Here is a 22,251-nt window from a genome sequence, read left to right on the forward strand (position 1 = left end):
TATACATGTATGTATATATATATATATACATACATACATACACACACACACAGAGATGCACATGTATGTGCATATCATATATATATATATATATATATACGTAAAATGCAGACACACATCTATACATGAGTATGTATGTGCATGCATATTTATACACAGATAATTATGAATATGTATACAAGCATTTGTATATATGTGTGCATATAGATATGCATATGTATACACAGACATATAAATATCAATTTATCTATATATATATATATAAAAAAAAAAGGAATTTTTAATTCATGACAAAACTGAACACAAATGACAATTTATTTTCCAGCCTTCTGATAGCATTAAATTATTATTTAAATGACCAAAAGGATGAAAATGGTATTTTCTCAAGAGAAATAGAGTAGAGGAAAGTTTATAAGTATACATGCTATTGGAGAAAAACAAATCATCATGCAAAACTAAATATATAAAAAAAAAATTATTACAAAACTGTGAATGAATATTAAAATACATCACAGGAAATTTAACTGCATTACACTGTTATGGCCTAACACCTTTTAGATAAAAGCAATTTTGAGAAGTGTCAGTTCGTAACAGAAAATGAAAGGAATTATAATAATTGCTCAGAGAATAAATTATTACCAGACAGTTTGATTAAACTTTCATGATTAAGACCATTCCCCACATTATAAACACTTTGAGGAAAAGTATAGATGGAATAAATCAGACTGTAAAATACACTATCAGGGCTTATACTTCTTAAATGAATGGAAACACAGAACATATGTGTGTGTGTGTGTGTGTTTATATGAAGATGAAAATAACCCCTTAGGCAAATGTTAGATCACATTCAAACTAACAGCTTCATAGTGAGAAATAGCAATTAGGATTAACTTACTAGATGATACAGTAATAGGGATATTAAATTTGAAAAAAAAAAAAGAAGTACAAAGCAACAGATATGCATATTTATAAGTATATTAATATTACAATAGCAAAAAATCACAATAACTCCATGTATAGCATGAACTTTACATGCCCTCAGTGAAGAATTTGAAATATTAACGTAATGTGAAAAACTTAAACCCATATATATGATGAAGAAAGAAATAAGTACTGAGAGAACCAGTAAATAATTGAAGACGTTTAATTCAATACTTTGGTTCAAGGGGAAATTTTTTTTAAACATTAGCATTAATAATTAATTAAATGTTTACTCTCTGCTTAGCAAGTTCGAAAATACAGAGATTTATGATGTTAATTTTTTTTTTCCAAAATTAATACAGCAGAGGGCAAAATGTGCAACACTTGAAGCAAGTTAAGGAAATCTTGGAAATGACACTAACAATGACAACAGTTGTTAAAAGCCAATAATATCATAAACAAAAAGAAAAGAAAAAAAAAATAAAGAAAAAAAAAGCAAAGACAATGACAGTGAGACGATTTTTCAAAAACATGAAGCTAAAACTTTCCATTTTTGTAGGTGGGTAGGTTACTTTGTATTTGAATAAATTGCAAAAAAGCAAATAACTAATGTTGTAGTATAACATTTTTTGGTTTGTAGAATCTGTAATATTTTCTTTAAAAGCTTAAGCAATATTTTGTTTGCTGCTTTAGAGAATCCTCTCTAACACAACGAATAAAACAATAGGGCTTTTTATGTTTTTTCATAGTCTATTCAATCATTTTAAATCATGAATAAGGCTGCTAGAAAAAGACAATTTTAAAGGTGCTTTAAATATGACACTTACACATGACAAGATACAATACCAGTGGACAGGTAATATCCAGAACACAAGAATACTCTTATAGCAGCAAAATACGACAATGAAGTTCCAAAATAAAATAGAAAGACACCAAATTTTGAATTGGAACCTGTCAGACTAGTTGCCCATGATGTAAATTGATAAAAAGTTTGTGTAAAAACTTAACATGCTCATGCATAGTATACAACCATCCATATCCAGCAGTCCATTCATTCACCTATAACACATAACATTGAGTAGATAAATTAGGAAACATAAGTTAGATGGAGCCGCTATGATACCAATTTACAGCGTGAGGCTATGTAACTCCCTGGGTAATATGGTTATGTCTTATTAACAGCCTTCAAATACTGCAGCGCATTATGAGCAGCCTTACCATGCCCTTCTTCCACAGTTGGTCCCGTCCCGTGGCACACAGCAACAGGGACGACTGTCATTTGGACAAAACATTGGAAGAAACCTGAAACAAGAAAACAAACAGCTCTGAAGTTTTTACAATTTAACCTTTTTGATACAACCCCGCATTCTATGAAACAAACTCCCTGTCTTAAAGTGACCTTGATAAAAATCTTGCATCAAAATTTCATGTTAATTTATGTTTCAAACACCAGCTTAATAATAATTCAAGTTATTTTCATAAATTCCTGATAATTTTCAAAATTAATAGATAGCTACAAAGACAGTGTAATATCTACAATAATATGGTAACAAAAAGATTAAACATAAAATATATCTGTAACCCTTTAGCATTCAATTATCTTTATCAAATGTAAAGACTATTTATTCACATTGCTTGAATTAACTATTCATTATCTCATAGCTTTGACATTTCAATGATGCAATTGTTTATTTTTAGAATGACATTGTAGGGTATGTGTGAGAGGCTAGATCTGGCTGGTTTGAACATAAAACAGATAGGATATTTTGGCTGGATATGGCCAGTTTAAATGCTAAAGGGTTAATATAATACAATAAGTTTACATATGTGTTATATAGCTGTATTAAAATTGCATACCAAAAGACACTTATATTAACAGAAATAGGTCTCTAATGTTTAAAAGTATTTACCTAGCTTCTAACTGAAAATATAACTTCATTGAAAAAAGGGAATTTGAGATAAAAAGAACATACCTTCAGTGGTTCTCTCTGAAAGGTCGTGATAAGTCAACATGAAACGTTGTACTTCAGCAATTTCTTGTAACATCTGGCAATAGTTCATTTTCACATCCATGCAAGAATTGTTCTTCTTAGCACTAGAATTGACTACTTTGTCATAAAATTGTTGAATTTCTTTGTCTATTTGTTTAGGTTTAGAGTAAGAATGACTAACACGCTCCTTTAGGTGTGAATAAAATGAAAGCCTTGGTTCTGAACTCTGTTAAAAGATAGCATTAAAAAATTTTCTTAAATTAAGAAGATCTAGAGGAAAATTCAAAGCATGTAAAAATTCCTTTAAAATGTAGTCGTTTTTGTTTCTAAAAGTTATAACAAGTCTAGTTGATAGGATAGCAACATATCAATTGAAGAAATCATTGTTTTCTACTTATCACAATAATATTTGCTTGGTAATTTAAAACTTTCTATGCCCACCCTGTCCATCTTGCTGTGATTAGATATACATGTGAGATGGGTTTTACCTACTGACCTATCCTGGATACTCAACATCATCATCATTTAGCATCCACTTTTCCATGCTTGCATGGGTCAGACAGTTTATTTGAGGCAGTTTCCAAGTAATATAATATTTCCCCAAAGCCAGAAATGTTCTTTCAAGATATTAGAAATGAATGACATTGCTTGTATGAAAATGATACTGAGTCACAACTTTCACACCATGTCAAGATAAGGACGGACAGACGGAGGACACACACACACACAAAATGGGCTTCTTTCATTTTCTGTCTAATAAATCCACTTACTAGGTATAGTCGAAGGCATTTGACACAAGAAAGCAAAATCTTCAAGAAGTATCCTTATGCCTTAGTGGTTTGTATGAATCAAATTATCAAGGTAACATGAACATACAAAGCTATTTGTATCTGCAGTAAACATTTTACATTTGGATCTTTTTCCTTCTGCTACCCAGTTTGGAATGGTAAGGAAGCAGCCATGACTAAATTTATATGCTTACATGTGAATATTCTGTAAAAATGTCAGAAAACATTTAAACAGAGACAAGACAACATATTGTGGCCAGTGCCGGTGACATTTAAAAGCACCCACTACACTCTGTGAGTGGTTGACGTTAGGAAAGGAAACCAACCCAAAACAGACTGGATTCCAGTTCAGTTCTTCGATTTACCAACTCAGTCAAACCATCTTACTCATACTAGCATGGAAAACATACTAAATGATGATGAAAAAATCAGAGACGACCCTTTGCAACATTTAAATAGCCTAACAGAAAAATAGTTTTAATAATTATTTTCTTGTCAGTATCATACACAGACATGAATGTGAGAATTGATAGATGGGTAGACAAAATGTCTTGCATTATTTATGACATCTTATGTTCTTAATTTGAATCCCACTGAGGTGCACATTTCATCCTTCTGGAATCAATAAAATGGCACCTGTCAAGTACTGAGATAATATAAGGCAGTTTGACAAAATGACAGCATCAAGAGTTAGGAATAGAATAAAAATGCCATTCCAATTATGAAAATGAATTTTCATCCTCATTTAGTAGAGGGAGATTTTTTCCTTTTCCTCACTGTTCTGTGCCAGTGACAGGAAAAAAAGGCAAAGAAAAAAGAAAAAGAAAAACCCAAGTACACTCTTTAAAGTGGTTGGTATTAGGAAGAGCATCCAGTTGTAGAAAACATACCAAAGATGACACTGAAGTCCAACACAGCATTATGGTTTGCCCAATCCTGTCAAACTGCCCTTCCCATGTCAGCATGGAAAGTAAACATTAAATGATGATGATGATGATTAAAATATACAGTGGAATCACGTACAGGAGCAGCATTAAGCATACCATCCATATTAGTGATGGAAACAGTGGAAGAGTGGTTATCAGGGATTGTTCTGATGAAAATGGTTAAATTCTTATGATACCTAATTCATATTGGATACAGTGCCAAGTGGGAGATATAGAGAAATTCCATTTTACCCAAAAATTATTTCTGCTGTGCATATTAAGAGTTTGGTAAAAGGTTGACATGTTGAAATTCAGCAGAGATGGAAATCAATTAAGAAACTGATGCTACAATTATTTTACTGTGCATATATGCTTTGTTTTTGACTGGATCAAAAGAAAGAGGTATGTTAGAATATTGTCAACGGCTCATGTATCAAGGTGTTTATAATTGTCAAACACTTTAATAGTTAGTCATCACTATCTCCATTATCACTCATTCCCTGAACCATCAAACTTACCATTTTATCACTCCCTCTTCCTCTTTTATGTCACTCATGCTGTTTTTCTGTTCAATCTATTTACCAACATGTATCTGCACTTCACCTATCTCTTTCATTAGAACCTCCTCCATCACGCTATTTCCTTGATCATAGGCTCTTTTCTATAACCACTCTGCCCCAGTTTTCTCACTTTCTACAATCTCTATTCACTCTATCAGTCATATTGCCTACAAGATACAGAGACGATGTAGAACAGGGCTCTGTAACCAGTAGGTTACAGTGCTGCTACCATAACAAAATGCACCCAGGACACTGTAAGATGATTGGTATTAGAAACTATGTCAGAAATGGAGTAAGTGAAACAGGGTTTCTGATCCATCTATAAAGGCATTAAAAACTCCACAAGTCATAGAGCGTAAATGACCTGCTCAAGCAATACCAACATGGAAAGCAGACATAAAATGATGATTGTAAACAAACGTTGCAGTTGATGTATTGATCAAATTACATCCTCTTTTTCAGTTGAATGTAAATTTTAGGCTATCTCTTTTTCTGTACAGAATATCTTCATATAAGGACACACAAATTAAAACACACCAAAGTTATCATAGAACAGGTGGATCCCTGATGAACCATTAGAAACCATCAAGCTGTTTTTTTTTGTAAGCAAATATCCGAACATATTCCTTCTAATATCAACCATAATTAATTACTTGACCAAAATAGACAATGTAAAGAAATTTGAACAAGCTCATAGGCAATACCCAAGTAACCCGCCGTTTAGCATAAATCTTCTAAGTTCAGTAATGGATGTATAAAAAGAAAATTAAATTTAGGTAATTTTGTGCTGAGAACAGTTTACTTTAGGAAAAACATATTGGAAATATTTAATAACTGCAAAATATGCTGCTTTACTTACAAGAGGGATCTCATCTTCTTCAGAATCCTCGATGACAGGAGTATTGGTGCCTTCAGCTTGTAGGCTTTGGATACGCAACAGCATAGAGTGGGCAGCAGCTCGTTTTGCACTTTTCTTGGAACGTCCAGTACCTAAGAATACAATATAACAATTAAATCAAAAATAGGATATAAAACTATGTTTAGATTAACAACAAGACAAAAACTCATAAAAAATTCTTTTAAATTCTTCTTACTTCATTCTGAAAAGAGAACTAGATTAAAAATACTGAGTTCAAAAGTACACAATAGTACATATGCTACTAATTTTCTAGTTGTAAATAGAGAAAGTAACTAATAAAATATTACAAATTTCGATGCCCACCCTAACAATCCTACATGGATACATTCTTATGCTAAGCTCGGCAATGTTATATTTTTTTTTTTACATAAAAGCAACATCTGATGCTCCTAATTTCCAACCACTCTCTTGAATTATTTTAGTTCAGTAAGTTGGTCTAACATAAATTAATGAGAATTATAACAGGTATTTACTGATAAAATTTTTTGACATTCCTATAGGATGGGTAGGTCCACACAACAACCTCTCCTTTATCTCTTCAGTACTTTATCCAACCTAAGCTCACTTCAGAAATCAAGTCTTAATCTAATTCCTTCATTGGTGGGTGACACAGGGTGGAAGAATATCTAGTTACAGCCTAATGTACTTGCTATTTTACAATAAGCTTCTTTAGATTTATACAATGATTTGAAATCTATTAGCCCTAAACAATTAGCTACTGAAAATACATATTTCAGCATTGTCTGCATCCAAATACACATTTCAGATCTCATTGTGAGAATATAGGTTGAATACAAAAAACAAAAAACAAAATCAATAATTGGCGAGTTAGCAGAAATTTAAGACAGAAGGTTGATTTGTGGAAACTGGTAGCAAGTCTGTCTAGGTTATAGAAGATGCACAATTTGAATCTGCAGGTAGTTTTCTGCCACTTTTTTTCCACATGAAGGGTTTTTAACTGAATGTATTATAAGCTATTATCTATAGCTTTATATGTTCTGAGGTACATCATTAACCTTTTTGATACCAACCTATCTAAGATCACCCCTAGTTCTATGATACAAACCTCCCATTTTAAAGTGATCTAAATTGAATTCTTCCAAAATTTCATGTTAATTTATATTTCAATCACTAGTTGAATAATGACAAGTTATTTTACTAAATTCTTCATTATTTTGAAAATTTATGAAAATAAAGCAAGTCTATTTTAACAGAATTAAGGTAACAAAAGCATTAATAAGAAATTATTCAAATATATTTTATTCGTTATACCTAACAAAAATATTTTATAAATTTTTTAAATTTGGGGAAATTTCCATGACCTCAAGAGTCTACTGGTATTAGAATTAATCAATTTTTAGCAATTTAAAAATAGCCAAAAGTAAAGATAACAAAAAATTAAGAAAACAAACCTCTTTCTTGGAATTTGCCAAGCTTAACAGTGCAGTAAAATTCACGAGCATGAGGTGGACCCTGTGGGCTATCTAGGTCATAAATAGGGGGTCGGATGAGATTTTTTTGTGCAAATTCTTGCAGTTCACCAATTGGATTTCCAGGAATGCCTTCTTCTGAAACAGGTGATCTTAAAAAAAAATAGAAATAAAATAAAATAAACTAATGAAACTAAAAAGATTAACATAAAAATATCTCTGTGTTACAATAATCATCATCATCATTATTGTTGTTTAACGTCTGCTTTCCATGCTGACATGGATTGGATGGTTTGATTGGGGACTGGCAAGCCAGTAGGCTGCACCAGACTCCAATCTGATCTGGCAAGGTTTCTACAGCTGGATGCCCTTCCTAATACCAACCACTCTGAGATGTTGTGGGTGCTTTTTACGTGCCACTGGCACAAGCATATCAACAAAATAATAAAAATTTACTGAGATACCATCTTGGTACCTCTAAATATAGCTGACACCCAACAGACTAGTAAGAAAAAATATCTCTGCATAATCTCTCAAAAGAATATGGTTAAGATTAGTCCCTGGAAAAGTGAAGAACAAATGAACTGCTTAAATTCAGTTGACAACGAACAATTATTTAACAATCCCTTCTACCCATCTAACCTAAAATATTTTAAGGGAACCTGTGGGAGGGGTAGACCCAGGAAGACATGGGATGAGGTGATGAGAAAGGATCTCCAAACATTTGACCTTACTGAGAAGATGATGAAGGACTGAGACTTCTGGTGATTTGCTGTTTCAGAAGACACATCAAGCCAAGTAAAACTGTGGCCATCTATCCATACAGGCCTGTGCTAGTGCCAAGTAAAAAACACTTGTGTCAGTGTCACATGAAAGGCACTCAGCCTGGCACCATGTAAAAAGCACCCAATACACACTGTAAAGTGGTTGGCATAAAGAAAGACATCCAGCAGTAGAAACCATGCCAAAACAGACAACTGGAACCTGGGCAGCTCTGTGACTAGCCATCTCCTGTCAAACCATCCAACTCATGCCAGCATGAAAAAGAAAATCAAATGATGATAATGATCAAACAGTTAAGGCATTTACTTCGCAACCATATAGTTTCAAGTTTGCTCCCACTGCAAGCTACCTTAGAGGTAGGTCTTCTATAATTCCGGGCTGACCAATACCTTATGAGGCAATCTGGTACACAGAAACTGCTCCAGCATGGCCAGTCAAATGACTGAAACAATTAAAAAAAAAATTATATATATATATATATATGAATGGATAATTGTATTAATATTCTTTATTTATATTTGCAGATTTCCATATCTAGTGACAGAAGAAACCCCACTGTATAATAACATTTGGTAGCCAATACACAAAGAAGAGCCCTGGAAAGCACCCTATAAGGTCTTTAGACAGAAATTAGAATTTGCACAATTATGAGATTACAGGAAAATAAAATGATTTCTAGCAAAGACAAAACTTTGAAAAATGCTTCAAAGATTGAAGGAAAAAATTTATGTTCTGTAAAAATGCCTAAGTTATTCTGACTAAAATTACACATGTGGTATGCTACCCATACAAGTTCTTGGTATTTTCTAGTTCTGTTTTATTTTCACTCTAAGTTTGAATGGTGTTGAGATAATTTGGTTGTCTTTTGTAATCAAGTAGTAGCATGCACAATATATTCACCTTGGTTTAGGATGCCCTTAAATCGCAAGCAGTCAAGATACTGTCTTGACTTTCACTTCCTTGATACCAGCTGAATCTTAGCCTTTTAGCATTCAGACTATTCTATCAAATTTAACACTTATTTATCCATATTGTCTTGAATTTATCCTGGATTATCTTGTAGCTTTGAGATTTCGATTGTGTGACTATATATTTTTTAGATTAACTTTGTAGGGTAGGTGTGAGAGGCTGTATCTGGTCAGTTTTAACATAAAACAGGAAGAATATTTTGGCTAGATATGACCAGTTTAAATGCTAAAAGGTTGAAGTTGTGACAGCTGGAGAGAGTGAGGGCTGCACCCTTGTACTTTGCTAGGTACTTTAATACATCAATCCAAGAAGGATGAAGGGCAAAATTATGAAATGATTTGAACTAATAACATAAAAAGCCAAAACAAATACTACAAGGTATTTTGTCTGACAACTTATCAATTCTGCTAAGTCACAGACCTCGTGCTGAAATACTGTGTTGTAATAAAGAAAATAAACAAACATACTGTCTGCCATCTGGTTGCTGTTCACTCTTGATGCCAAGAATTTGGTTGTAAGCTGCTAATGCGGCGGCATGCTTAGCCTTCTTCTTACTAGATCCTAAAACAGACAATCAGCAAATTTCTTCATTTATTACAATTCAAATCAATTCTTTAAGTAATGTTAATGTCAATATGGACAAGAGCTATAGTAAATTTTCAGAAGGAAGTCAGCATTTTCAGTTCCTCCACTGAACACACCAACACAAAATAAACAGACATACACAAATAGATAAAATGTTATCATTTTTTCCCATTTAAGCTGAAATTTTTTGATTATTTTTGACTACTCAATTATTTCTTGATTTTAATCTTTATAAACTATACAATATATGAATTGACTGTTTGTTAATTGTTCATTACATGAATGAAATGACATTGAATTTTCACACACTTTGCAAAATCCTGTTTGTTACCAGTAGAGGCAACAAGTGTCTGAAACTGCTACCTCTTTCTTATTCTAATAATAGAGCCACTACGATTACCACTCAGCACTAATTAGGTCACTCAGGTAACAAAAACTATCTAATATATATGTATACATAATGTAAACAACTGGACATACAATAACAAATGAGATAAATATGAATAAAAAAATATATATATAACAAGAAACAAGCTTGAGTTTCAGACCTTATACAATTATCCTCAGCAGAAAAATAACAAAATCACTATTTGAAGCAAAATAAATCAGAAAGGAGCTATCATATCACCACACTAAAACATTACAATGTGCATTTGCTTCACACAAAATTTAACTGATGTAAACCTAAAATCAATTCAAATTTGGATATGAGCTTATATAAATTTTACAAAATATATCATAATGCATTTTCGTAATAATTTTAGTAAGAGTGCTCAATAAATTTGCATAAAACTGTCAGTTACAGCATAAATAATGCAGTGTAGGAATGCCATTTTAGTGTGATAGTAATAACATTCTGATTTGCTTCCCTTCTGCTCCAATTACCACAGCATGTGTATCAGCGATGAAATCTGTAAATAGTCTCCCTCAACTGATGATTACCAAGTAGGATATGAATACTTAAGCTTAGATCTAGATATATAATATGTATTTTAATATGTATTGCTTGATTTGTTTTCCTATGCCCTATTACTTACACTAACTTTTATACAAATTTATTGAGCACACTCGTAACTTGATACATTAATATATATATGATAGAGAGGGAGTGAGTAGGAAGGAGAGAAAGAAGATCAAATTAGAGTTCATTTTAATACCAACTACCTCTCTGAAAATATATTTTAGAAACTGGCACATCTCATTTTCAATTTCTAATGGTAAGAAAAATTGAGGCAAATCAATCTATATGACCTAAAGAAAAAGTCACTGTACACAAGAGTTACAAGTTACCACCTTGTTTATACGGATATAAGGCTTGATAAACCTGGTCACTCTACTTAACTTTTGAGAATTATGAAATAAATATCTATTTATGAAAAAAAAAAAAAAAAGTTACCTTTTCCAGTTGCTACAATTTCACCAACGGTGACCTGCATCATATAAGTGGGCTCATGAGTGGCCCCTTCGTTGGAGATCAAGTCATACTGTGGAGTGAGGCCACGCTTAGTACACAATTCCTGCAGGTGACTGATTGGAGTCTTACCTGCCGGAATTGTCATCTAGGTAAATGGAAATAGAAACATAAATGAGTGAAAATCAAAGAAAGATATATTTCAAATAATTATTTGGTTTTACCTGAAGGCAGAAAAAAAAAACAGGTTATGATTACTGCAAATATTTAAATAAATTTCTTTTTTACTTGTTTCAGCCATGCTGGAGCACTACCTTAAAGGGTTTTAGTCAGTGAAATTGACCCCAGGACTTATTCTTTGTATACCTAGTACTTTTACCAAACTGCTAAGTTATGGGGACATAAACACACCAGCATTGTCGAGTGATGGCGGTGGGGACAAACACAGACACACAAATATATACATGACGGGCTTCTTTCAGTTTCCACCTACCAAATTCACTTACAAGGCTTGGTAGGCCTGAGGCTATAGTAGAAGACACTTGCCCAAGGCGCCACACAGTAGAACTGAACCTAGAACCATGTGGTTGGGAAGCAAGCTTCTTATCACACAGCCACACGTGTGTCTATCTTTCTTTTTATGGCTTAAGAGCAGACAGTCATTCTTTTATGGGTTTTTTAATATATAAAAGCAAAATTTCATCTGCTCTACAAATTATAAACTGATTTTCAATCAAAACTGAATTGCTTGTATTTTGTGTATGTATGTGTATATATGTATGTATATAGAGACACACACATATATATATATATATATGATGAACTCTCCTGTCAAAGATGGTGTATGAGTGTTCAGCTTTTTGCCGAACAACCTGCACAAATGATTTGTTTATAGTGATCAAATGTATGTGCTGTACATCAGCTCACTCTCTCCATCACATCGACACTGTCTGAACAGGTGTCGAAGTGATGGCAGAGCAACACAAGATGAAGTGTTTTGCTCAAGAATACAATGAACCTAGTCTAGGAATTGAAATCACGATCTAGCTATTGTGAGTGCAATACTCTAAACACAAGGCCATGCACCCTCACACACACAAACACAGGCAGAGGTATGGTCAAGTGTATATGGAATTCATTTCATAACCATGTGGTTTCCAGTTTTATCACATTATAAATATAGCACCTTGGGCAATCAATGTCTTTTGAGAGGGGTTGATGGAGAGAAACTGTATGGAAATCTGCTGCACACTATACACACAGACACACTGTGTGTGTGTTCATGTTCATGCACAGGTATGTTTACCTTCCACATATTTGCATGAAAAATGTTGAGAGAGAAAGAAAAAAATAACGACATTCAACAAATCAGCCTTTACCTCTCTGTTAGCAAATGCAAGTGGGACGAAAACAAAAACAAAAAAAAACCTTTACTTGAAAAGCAGGTAAAAGTCAGTGAAATGAACATTTTGTGTATAAAATATGCCTCAGTAACAAGCATTTATTGAACTCATGCTGTCAAAGGAAAACATGTACAATGAATGCAGATGTTTAAATATATACATGCGTATGCTTGTATTGTTATAAAAACTATACCTATTTTTAAACCAGTATTTTCCACGCCTGTCTGATTTGGATAAGATTTATTGAAGTGGTGTTCTATAGCCATACCTGCTTCTTGCCACTAATCTGCAACTGTTTTTCAAATAAGGTATTTCTATTCAATTGGTCTTTCTTTACATGTTGAACCTCTGAACTATGGGATGCATTGCTTACAGGAGATGTGGAAATAAACTATTCATGTACACATTAAAAACACATGCAATCATCGTGACTGTGTGGTAAGAAGCTTGCTTCACAACCACATGGTTCTGGGTTCAGTACCACAGTGTGGCACCTTGGGCAAGCATCTTCTACTATAGCCTTGGGCCAATCAAAGCCTTGTGAGTTGGTAGGTGGAAACTGAAAGAAGCCTGTCATATATATCTATATACAGTACTGTGCAAAAGTCTTTGGCCACTTTAAACTATTGTAAATTTCTACTAATTGTCAAGTTATAAGTGGATGTTTTGCATTGAATTTTTTACAGATGAAACATTAGCCCTGTTGAAGTCATTTCCATACCTAATCATTATATTTTGTAGTAGGGGTTCTGAATGAGATGACCACCAAAAATGGCAGTGCAAAAGTTTTTGGCCACCTCACATAAACCAATCAAGATGCAGTGTTTTAAAACAGAAAAAAATGTCTATAATGAAAATTTATTACATAATGTTCATTTCAAAAAGTTACTGTACATATGTATATATATATGTGGGGTTGTGTGGTAAGAAGCTTGCTCCCCAACCACATGGTTCCGGATTCAGTCCCACTTCATTGCAACTTGGGTAAGTGTCTTCTACTAGAGTTTTGGGTTGACCAAAGTCTTGAGTGGATTTGATAGATGGAAACTGAAAGAAGCCTGTTGTGTGTGTGTGTATACACACATGTACGTACACATGTGTGTGTGCATGTGTGAGTCTTTGTGATTTTGTTCTCCCATCACCACTTGACAATCAGTGTCGATGTGGTTACATCCCCGTAACTTAGTGGGTTGACAAAAGAGACCAATAGAATAAGTACAAGGCTTTAAAAAATTAGGTCTTCAGATCAATCTGTTTGACTAAAACTCTTCAAAGCAGTGCTCCAACATGGCCATAATCAAATGACTGAAACAAATAAAAGAATATATACATATCAATATCAAAGAGACTAAAATATTAAGATGTTGTTGTTGCATAACTTTATTGAAAGTTGCAATCATTTCAAACAGCTAGAAGAACCATTTCATTGTCATACATTGGTTTGTATGCATAATTGATGAATTAATCAATTAATGAAATACATTCTCGTCAGAAGTCAGTAGATTTTTCAACAAACATAAACTGTGGTGGAGGTGAGGCTGCATAGCATCAGAGCTTTAAACATTAAGTATTCTCCTATCAAGAGATAATTCAGTGGATGAAGATTGTAGATAGCTGATATATCAAATTACTTTCTTTGATTTAGTATGAACTTGCCAATGCCACAGTTGCTAACAGGTCAATATGTCAAGTTTAAAAGTATTCTAATTCAGTGAATATAGAGAAACAATGGAATTTACTTCTACATATTCACTACTATAATCAATGGAAGTGTTGTATGTAGATAAGCTAATAGAGATTTGAAAGTAACTCAAGGAAGAATGCAAGGAGTGCTGACAGATGTATTTGCCTGGATTTCTTCAATTCGTATTTTTTGTCACTATCTACATCATCATCATCGTTTAACATCCGTTTTCCATACTGGCATGGGTTGGACAGTTTGACTGAGGTCTGGAGAGCCAGCGACTGCACTAGGCTCCAATTTGATCTGGCAATGTTTCTACAGCTGGATGCCCTTCCTAATGCCAAACCACTCCCAGAGTGTAGTGGGTGCTTTTTATGTGCCACCGGCACAGAAGCCAGTCAAGCGGGCCTGGTATTGATCACATTTGGATAGTGCTTTTTATGTGTCACCGGCACAGGGGCCACTCAGAGGGTACTGGCATTGGCTACGTTTGGATGGTGGCTTTTACATGCCACCTGCATGGGAGCCAGTCAAGTGGACCTGACATCAATCACGTTCGGATGGTGCTTTTTACATGCCACTGGCACGGGAAGCAGTCAGGGGGCACTGTGTGTGAAGACACATGGCTTAATGGTTAGAGCATCGGGTTCACAATCATGAGGTAGTGAGTTTGATTTCTGGACCGAGCTGTGTTGTGTTTACGAGCAAGACACTTTATTTCATATTGTTCCAGTTCACTCAGCTGTACAAATAAGTTGCAGCATCACTGGTGCCAAGCTGTATCAGTCTTTGCCATTACCTTGGATAACATTGGTAGCATGGAGAGGGGACAGTGGTATGCATGGGTGACTGCTGGTCTTCCATAAACAATCTTGCACTGACTTGTGTCTCAGAGATTAACTGTCTAGGTGCAATCTCATGGACAGTCATGACTGAAGGGGGTCTTTTACTTTATATATATAGATAGATTAGCATTAGGAAAGGTATCCAGCTGTTAAGACCAAACCAAATCAGACTAGAACCTCGTACAGCTTTTCAGTTTACTACTTCCAATCAAACCATCTAATCTATGTCAGCATGGAAAACAGACGCTAAATGATATATATATATATATATATATTCCCACCCATGCTAGCATGGAAGATGGACGTTAAATGATGATGATGAACACAGATGGGCTGAGGTTCACTACAGCTGTTTCAGATATGTTCTTCATTGATGAACAATTACAGCATGTAAAAAACTTTTCTTCAGGTGAATTTAGGATTTTTCACACAAACAGCATATAATGCATATTAATCCTCTCACCTCGGTTACAGTTGAGAGAGTAAATAGAGAATGCTATTTCGAAATAAATATACATGGTAATACATTAATCAACACGTTTAAGGGAATGAAATAGAGGAAGGAAAAGAAAGAGAAATAGATGGGGAGAAAAAGGAAAAAGAAAAGACTTTCATCCTCTATTGGCTGTGTGGTAAGAAGCTCGCTTTCCAACCACATGGTTCCAGGTTCAGTCCTAATGAGTAACACTTTGGGCAAATAGCTACTATTATAGTCTTGGGTTGACCAAAGCTTTGTGAGTAGATTTGGTAGAAAGAACAAAGAAGTCTGTCATGTGTGTGTGTGTATACATACATATAGTATTAGCAACGTTGTGGTTAGCTGGCATCTGAAACCGACTTGAAAAGAAACACAGTTACCTCCAAGATAATATATCCCTTTAAGCTTATTTTGAAATATATATATATATATATATATATATATATACTAGCAGTATCGCCCGGCGTTGCTCGGGTTTGTAAGGGAAATAACTATATAAGCATTTTTAGAGAGTTACTTCCCTTATAGATGCCAATTCAGGCTTTCTTAGCCATTTCTGTTTTGGTGTCTTCAAGCCATGAAGTCGTTGTTCTAAAAGAACGCTGGTCTCCTTGACAACGCATTACGACGTTGATTTCTTTACACTCCCTTCCCCACAGCTTCACGAGGGAGGGAAGGGGAAGAAGCAAACAGGTGCAGCTGTGAGCGTGGACGCCAACTCCGCCGCCATCGACACACGAAAAATTATGCATTAAAATGGAATAAAAAATGATGTTAAATTATTTTTAAAATCGTAGACACATCGTTGACGCGCGCTAATAGCCAGACGGGCTCGATATGAATCACGACTATAAGATACCCGAATTTGGTTAAACTGCACCGCAAAATGTGGGAGGAGTTAGGAATCTAAATCGAAGGGGACAGACACTCACACAACTAGAGTTTTATATATATATATATATATATATATACACACATATATATATTATATATATATATATATACATATATATATATATATATATATATATATATATAATATACATATATATAATATATATATATATATATTATATATATATATATATATACATAATATATATATATATATATTACATATATATATATATATATATAATATATACATATATATATATATCGGCGGCTACGTATCCACAATTGTCCTTATACGATAAGTATATTTTTTTCTCTAGCTTTGATACGACTCTAATCTGTCTCTTTTTCTCTCTCTCTCTCTCCTCCCTTATTCCACTTCCTTTCTTTCCCTCTCCATCCGTTTCCCCCCCCTTCTACGTTTCTCTATCTCTCTCACCTCCAGCCCCCTCGATCTGTCTCTTTCTTCTCCTCCCTCGTCCACCTTCTCTCCCTTTTCATCTGTCCCTTTCTCCTGTCTTTTGTTCTCACGTGACAGCTAGCCGCTGTTGAGCGCTCTTTTCGTTTTCAGCAGCCGCAGAAGCAACACGTATTTGTTCGTCTCCCCGTGGCCTTTAGGCAAACTTCACAAGCCAGCCCCATACTCAAATCGTCCTGTCGAAAGACCCTTGTCCTACGTCCTGGTTTTGTTTTGTTGTTTATTTTTTATTTTTACCGTTATTGTTTTTACGTTTTTGTATTCTTATTGTGTCACGTATTCTGTATTTTTGTTTGTGTACTTCGATCGTTTTCCGTCCTTTCGTTGTATACATTCGAAGCTTTCTCCAGGGATCTAATGCGCTTGGCTTAGATTTCCCTTGGCGGGCTGGCCATATCGGAGCAATCTCAAGATTAATCAGCCGAAATTGCTAAGATGATCTGGTTCTTGACTGATGACTGAGGGCTTCGAATGTCCCGTCCTGTGGTTCTTGTGTCGTCTCTGTGGTGTTTCATGTTCTTGTCCATGTCTGTAATTAATTTTACTGTTTACCTATATATATATATATATATATATATATATGTATGTATGTATATATATATAATTATGTGTGTGTGTTTTTATGTCCCTGTAACAGAGGTTCAGTAAAAGAGACTGATAAAATAAGTACCAGGCTTAAATAAAATAAGTCCTGAGGTCGATTTGTTTGTTTAAAACCCTTCAAGGCGGTGCCCAAACATGGCCACAATCAAATGACTGAAACAAGTAAAAGATATATACGCATATATACACACATTATGGTACACAGTGGTACAGAAATGTCTTTGTGAAAATTGTTTTTATATACATTTTTAATATTATCTTTGCTGTTTTGTTGTGAATATCTTTTGACCTATAGTTTTATCAATTTTAGAAAAATATCCTTATCAAAAGATGAAGCGTCCATAGTCCTAAACATAGCACAAAAATCCTAAAAATAGGATGAAGTACAGAAAGATGACTTCAGGACAAAGACCCTTTCAGATGAGATGATGAAGGACTGGGATACCTGGCACCTTGCTGTGCTCAAGAAGACCTGTACTCTACAGCAGGTGTTAAGGCCACTCCAACATGGTGATGAGGATTGACCCACATGAGTCCTGTGCCAGTGCCATATAAAAACCACTTGTGCTAGTGCCACATGAAAGCACTTATGCAGTGCTATGTAAAAGCACCCAGAACACACTGTAAAGTGGTTGGCGTTAGGAAGGGTATCCAGTTGTAGAAAACATTCTGAATCAGATTAGAGCCTAGTGCAGCTTTCCAGCACTGGTCAAACTGTCCAACCCATGCTAGCATGGAAAACAGATGTAAAATGATGATGATGACAATGATTAGCTCAGAACCATATAATTTTGCTTCACCCTTATGATACCAACACACTTGAGGCCATCACAGGTACTATGATACAAACTTTTAAAGTGATCTAAATTAAAATTTGCATTTAAATTTTTTGGATCTTTTCGGGGTTTATTTACATTTGTGAAGAAAACCCTAACTAACCCTAAAACATATTGAAATGCAATAGATCGATACTAGGGTCATAATTATGGGTGACAATTTCATATGACACCACTAGAAAAAACTGTCGTTCAAACCGAAAAGATCCAAATTTTTTAGTTGTTTTATGTTCCAAACACCAGATTAATATTGTAGTTATTTTACCATATTCATTATCTTTAATATTAAATTTAAACAAAGGCAGTGTATTTCAATAGAAACATGGTAACAAAAGTATTAAAATTAATTTGGTTCCATTACACAAAACAATAATTAGCCAAGAAAATAAAACTCACGGATTCAGGTTGTCCTGTTGGCGTCATCTATGCAATTTTCAGAGACAAAGAAAGTTAAGATGCTGCATAGCAAAACGCTGAAACGAAACAAATATTTGGGGTTGGCTTTTATTTAGAAAATATATTTCTTACATGACTATGGAAAAAATGGATATGTAAATGAATATATTACATGTAAAGTTCTGATCAGAAAGTAAGTAGTCAATTCTATCAGAGAAATGAGTAAGAATAAGAAAAGGGAAATCAGTGAAGTTCGAAGTAATAAATTAAGAGCAAAATGAAGTCAAACTGAATGTTACCATCCATCAACTGCAATATGTTCATGGACATGAATACTGACTTTCCTTTTATATTTATCAAATGCATTGAACAATCATCATTATGATTATCACCAAACATCCACTTTTCTATTCTTGCATGGGTTGGATGGCATTTGTTGAGGTGGAATTTCAACAGCTGGATGCTCTTCCTATCACCAAACCTCACTTGTTTCCAAGTAAAGTAATACTCCCCCCATCATCAGACATGTTTTCATGGAAGATTGGAAATGAAGGCCACCACTAGTATGACAGACATTTGTTTAAAACTAGTGTGTGAAATCAAGCAAGGAGGGAGTAACACACACATTCAAACACATGTGATTTATGTATGCATATATAAATATATATATTCATATGTATCCAGCCATAGAAACCATGCCAAAATAGACATGGAATCTGAACAGCTCTTCAGCTTCATTCAAACCATCTAACCCATGTCAGCATGGAAAATGGACATTAAATGATGATGATGATAACTATGATATATACTCCCCCAACGCACATATATATGATGGGCTTCTTTCAGTTTCCACCTACCAAAATCCACTCACAAGGTTTTGATCAACCTGATGCTATAGTAGAAGACATTTGCACAATGTGTCACACAGTGGAACTGAACCCAAGACCATATGGTTGGGAAACAAGCTTTTTACCAAACTGCCATTTCTGAACCTAACTATTGTTGGTTATTTCCAACAGTCCAATCACATTCTGAAATCAAGCTGTCCAAAGCACAAAAATGCAAATTAAATTATCAACCTTGGTAAATGCTGAACTTATGATGTTTATAGAGCAGTTAAATTATGTTCCCTTGACCGGGGAAGTAAATCACATGCAAACGACCTATCACAAAGATTCTCTTTTTCTCACACATTAAAAACTTAGAAGGAACATGATCACATTCTTGAAGCTTTCTAATATTTCAATTTCTTTCAGTTCTTCTGATTAACACTATGTTGTGCCATAAAATATATATTATTTGATTAATGAAAATTATTAAAAGTATAAATATGCAGATTAAGCTATCCACTAGAATAACAGCTTAATTTCTGACTGCCTTATATAGCAGATTATATATATATATTTCCCCTTCTCAGTTTTCAGAGTGGGCACTGTAAATGTAGGCACATTGAAAGGTAGGGCTAACGAGATTATAGAGATGCTTGAACGAAGATGTGTTGATGTATGTTGCGTACAAGAGGTAAGGTGGAGAGGAGCTTTAGCCAGAGTCCTCACAGGCAAAGCATATAGGTATAAACTCATCTGGGAAGGTAACAGCGATGAAATAGGGGGCATGGGCATACTTCTTGCAGAGAAATGGGTGGATAAGGTCATAGAAGAAGTCAAAGTGTGCGATAGAGTACTTAAACTCAGGCTAGTCTTGAAGAATGGTATAGCTACAATTATCTCTGCCTATGCCTCACAAGCAGGCTTACCAAATGAACAGAAGGATCACTTTTATGATATTCTTCTGCAGGTTACCTCAAAGACAAGTGACAATGATCTCATCTTTATGGCTGGAGATTTTAATGGGTATCTTCTAGAGTTAACATAGCAAAAACTAAAGACTTAGTAAATAGGAAGGCTGTCAAATCACAAACCCTGCCACGCAGATGGCCCTGCTTGATCTGTGGAAAAAGTGAGGGTAGAAACTTCATAAAATGTACCAGGTGCAGCAATATGAAAGGAAGGTTAACTGGGAAGATATTTTTTGTGTATGGCAGATGTACAGGGGAAATACACACTGAAGATGTACAGAAAACAGATTCCATCACATGCCAGAGGGACCAAAGAACTGAAGTATTTTGGATTGCAAGACAGTGAGAAAAAATCGTGATGGTCATGTGTTGTGTATGGATGAGGACAGTTGTGTGAGGAAGTGCCATATCCTAACTGTGGAAGGAACCTGTGGAAGAGGTAGACCTAGGAAGATATGGGACGAGGTGGTGAAGAATGACCTTTGAACATTGGGCCTCACTGAGGCAATGACAGGAGATCAAGACTTTTGGAGATATGCTGTGATTTTGAAGATTCAGGAACTAAAATGAGATCACAGCTATGGTCGATGCCAGTTTAAAAGTACACTTCTGTCGGGCAATATGATGTGCTTGAGAAGACCTGTTGAGTCAAAATCAATATCATAGCTGTAAGCCAGTGCTGCTTGCCTGGCTTCCATGCCGGTGGCACATAAAAAGCACCAACCAAACATGGTCAATGCCAGTGCCCCACCCCTCCCACCCGACTGGCTCCTGTGCCAGTGGTACATAAAATGCACAATCCAAAAGTGCTCGATGCCAGGTCTTCCTGACTGGCTCCTGTGCAGGTGGCACGTAAAAAGCACCATCTGAACATGGTTGATGCCAATGGCTCCCAACTAGCTCCCGTGCCGGTGGCATGTAAAAAGCATCCACTACACTCTCCTTGCCAGATCAGATTGGAACCTTTTCAGACCTCAGTTAAATTGTCCAAACCATGCCAGCATGTTAAACAATATTAAACAATGAACATGATGAAACGGGCGAGTCTGTTTGTAGGCTTTATCAATTATGACTCCTCCCATACACACACACACACACACACAACATAAGCAGGAGGAAATAGATAAGCTAGGTACTCAACAATTCGTGGCTATCTAAAGTTGTATCAAGCGCTCAACAATTGGTGGCTATCTGAAGTTGCATAAAAAACTTCTCCCACAGAAACTCAGGTTAGGAACAAACAGATCATCATTAAGATTTACTTCTGTCATAGTATAAATAAAGTAAAAGTGGAGTTTATGGTATAATGCTTATTTCATGGTTTACAACTGTTTCAACAACTTAAGATGACCAATCACACAAGTCTCTAGACATTAATGATTATGATTTAGTCATGCATATTTATGAAATGTATATGTAATAGCACTGAAAGTTGTTTCTTCAGAACCATCAATCAGTTCTGAGGAAACATCTACCAGTGCTATTTTAAATAAAATATAGGCGTAGGAGTGGCTGTGTGGTAAGTAGCTTGCTTATGAACTACATGGTTCCGG

The 22,251-nt window shown here is 34.9% G+C and overlaps 2 protein-coding genes across 4 annotated transcripts in view; one reads left to right on the forward strand and one right to left on the reverse strand.

The window, feature by feature from the left end:
• Positions 1 to 934: 934 nt before the first annotated feature.
• The window catches only part of LOC115212955 (interferon-inducible double-stranded RNA-dependent protein kinase activator A homolog), a 47,837-nt gene continuing 26,520 nt past the window's right edge, over positions 935 to 22,251 (reverse strand). For 2 of the 3 annotated variants that reach the window (XM_029781822.2, XM_029781812.2), the window contains exons 2-8: positions 18,901 to 18,977; positions 11,269 to 11,431; positions 9,755 to 9,848; positions 7,518 to 7,687; positions 6,046 to 6,176; positions 2,895 to 3,138; positions 935 to 2,223 (exon numbers count right to left, since the gene is read on the reverse strand). In XM_029781822.2, coding sequence (XP_029637682.1) covers positions 2,087 to 2,223; positions 2,895 to 3,138; positions 6,046 to 6,176; positions 7,518 to 7,687; positions 9,755 to 9,848; positions 11,269 to 11,431; positions 18,901 to 18,927 — 966 coding nt within the window. In that variant the 5' untranslated portion in view covers positions 18,928 to 18,977 and the 3' untranslated portion in view covers positions 935 to 2,086. Of the gene's footprint in view, positions 2,224 to 2,894; positions 3,139 to 6,045; positions 6,177 to 7,517; positions 7,688 to 9,754; positions 9,849 to 11,268; positions 11,432 to 18,900; positions 18,978 to 21,039; positions 21,045 to 22,251 lie in introns of all 3 variants that reach the window. The other variant, XM_036503305.1, reaches the window with a different exon arrangement.
• Positions 20,380 to 20,775, forward strand: LOC115218561. The gene has a single exon (XM_029788485.1). The coding sequence runs from the start codon at positions 20,380 to 20,382 to the stop codon at positions 20,773 to 20,775; it is 396 nt and encodes a 131-aa protein (XP_029644345.1).

This window comes from Octopus sinensis, linkage group LG1 (assembly GCF_006345805.1).
Source record: "Octopus sinensis linkage group LG1, ASM634580v1, whole genome shotgun sequence".
Classification (NCBI taxonomy): Eukaryota; Metazoa; Mollusca; class Cephalopoda; order Octopoda; family Octopodidae; genus Octopus; species Octopus sinensis.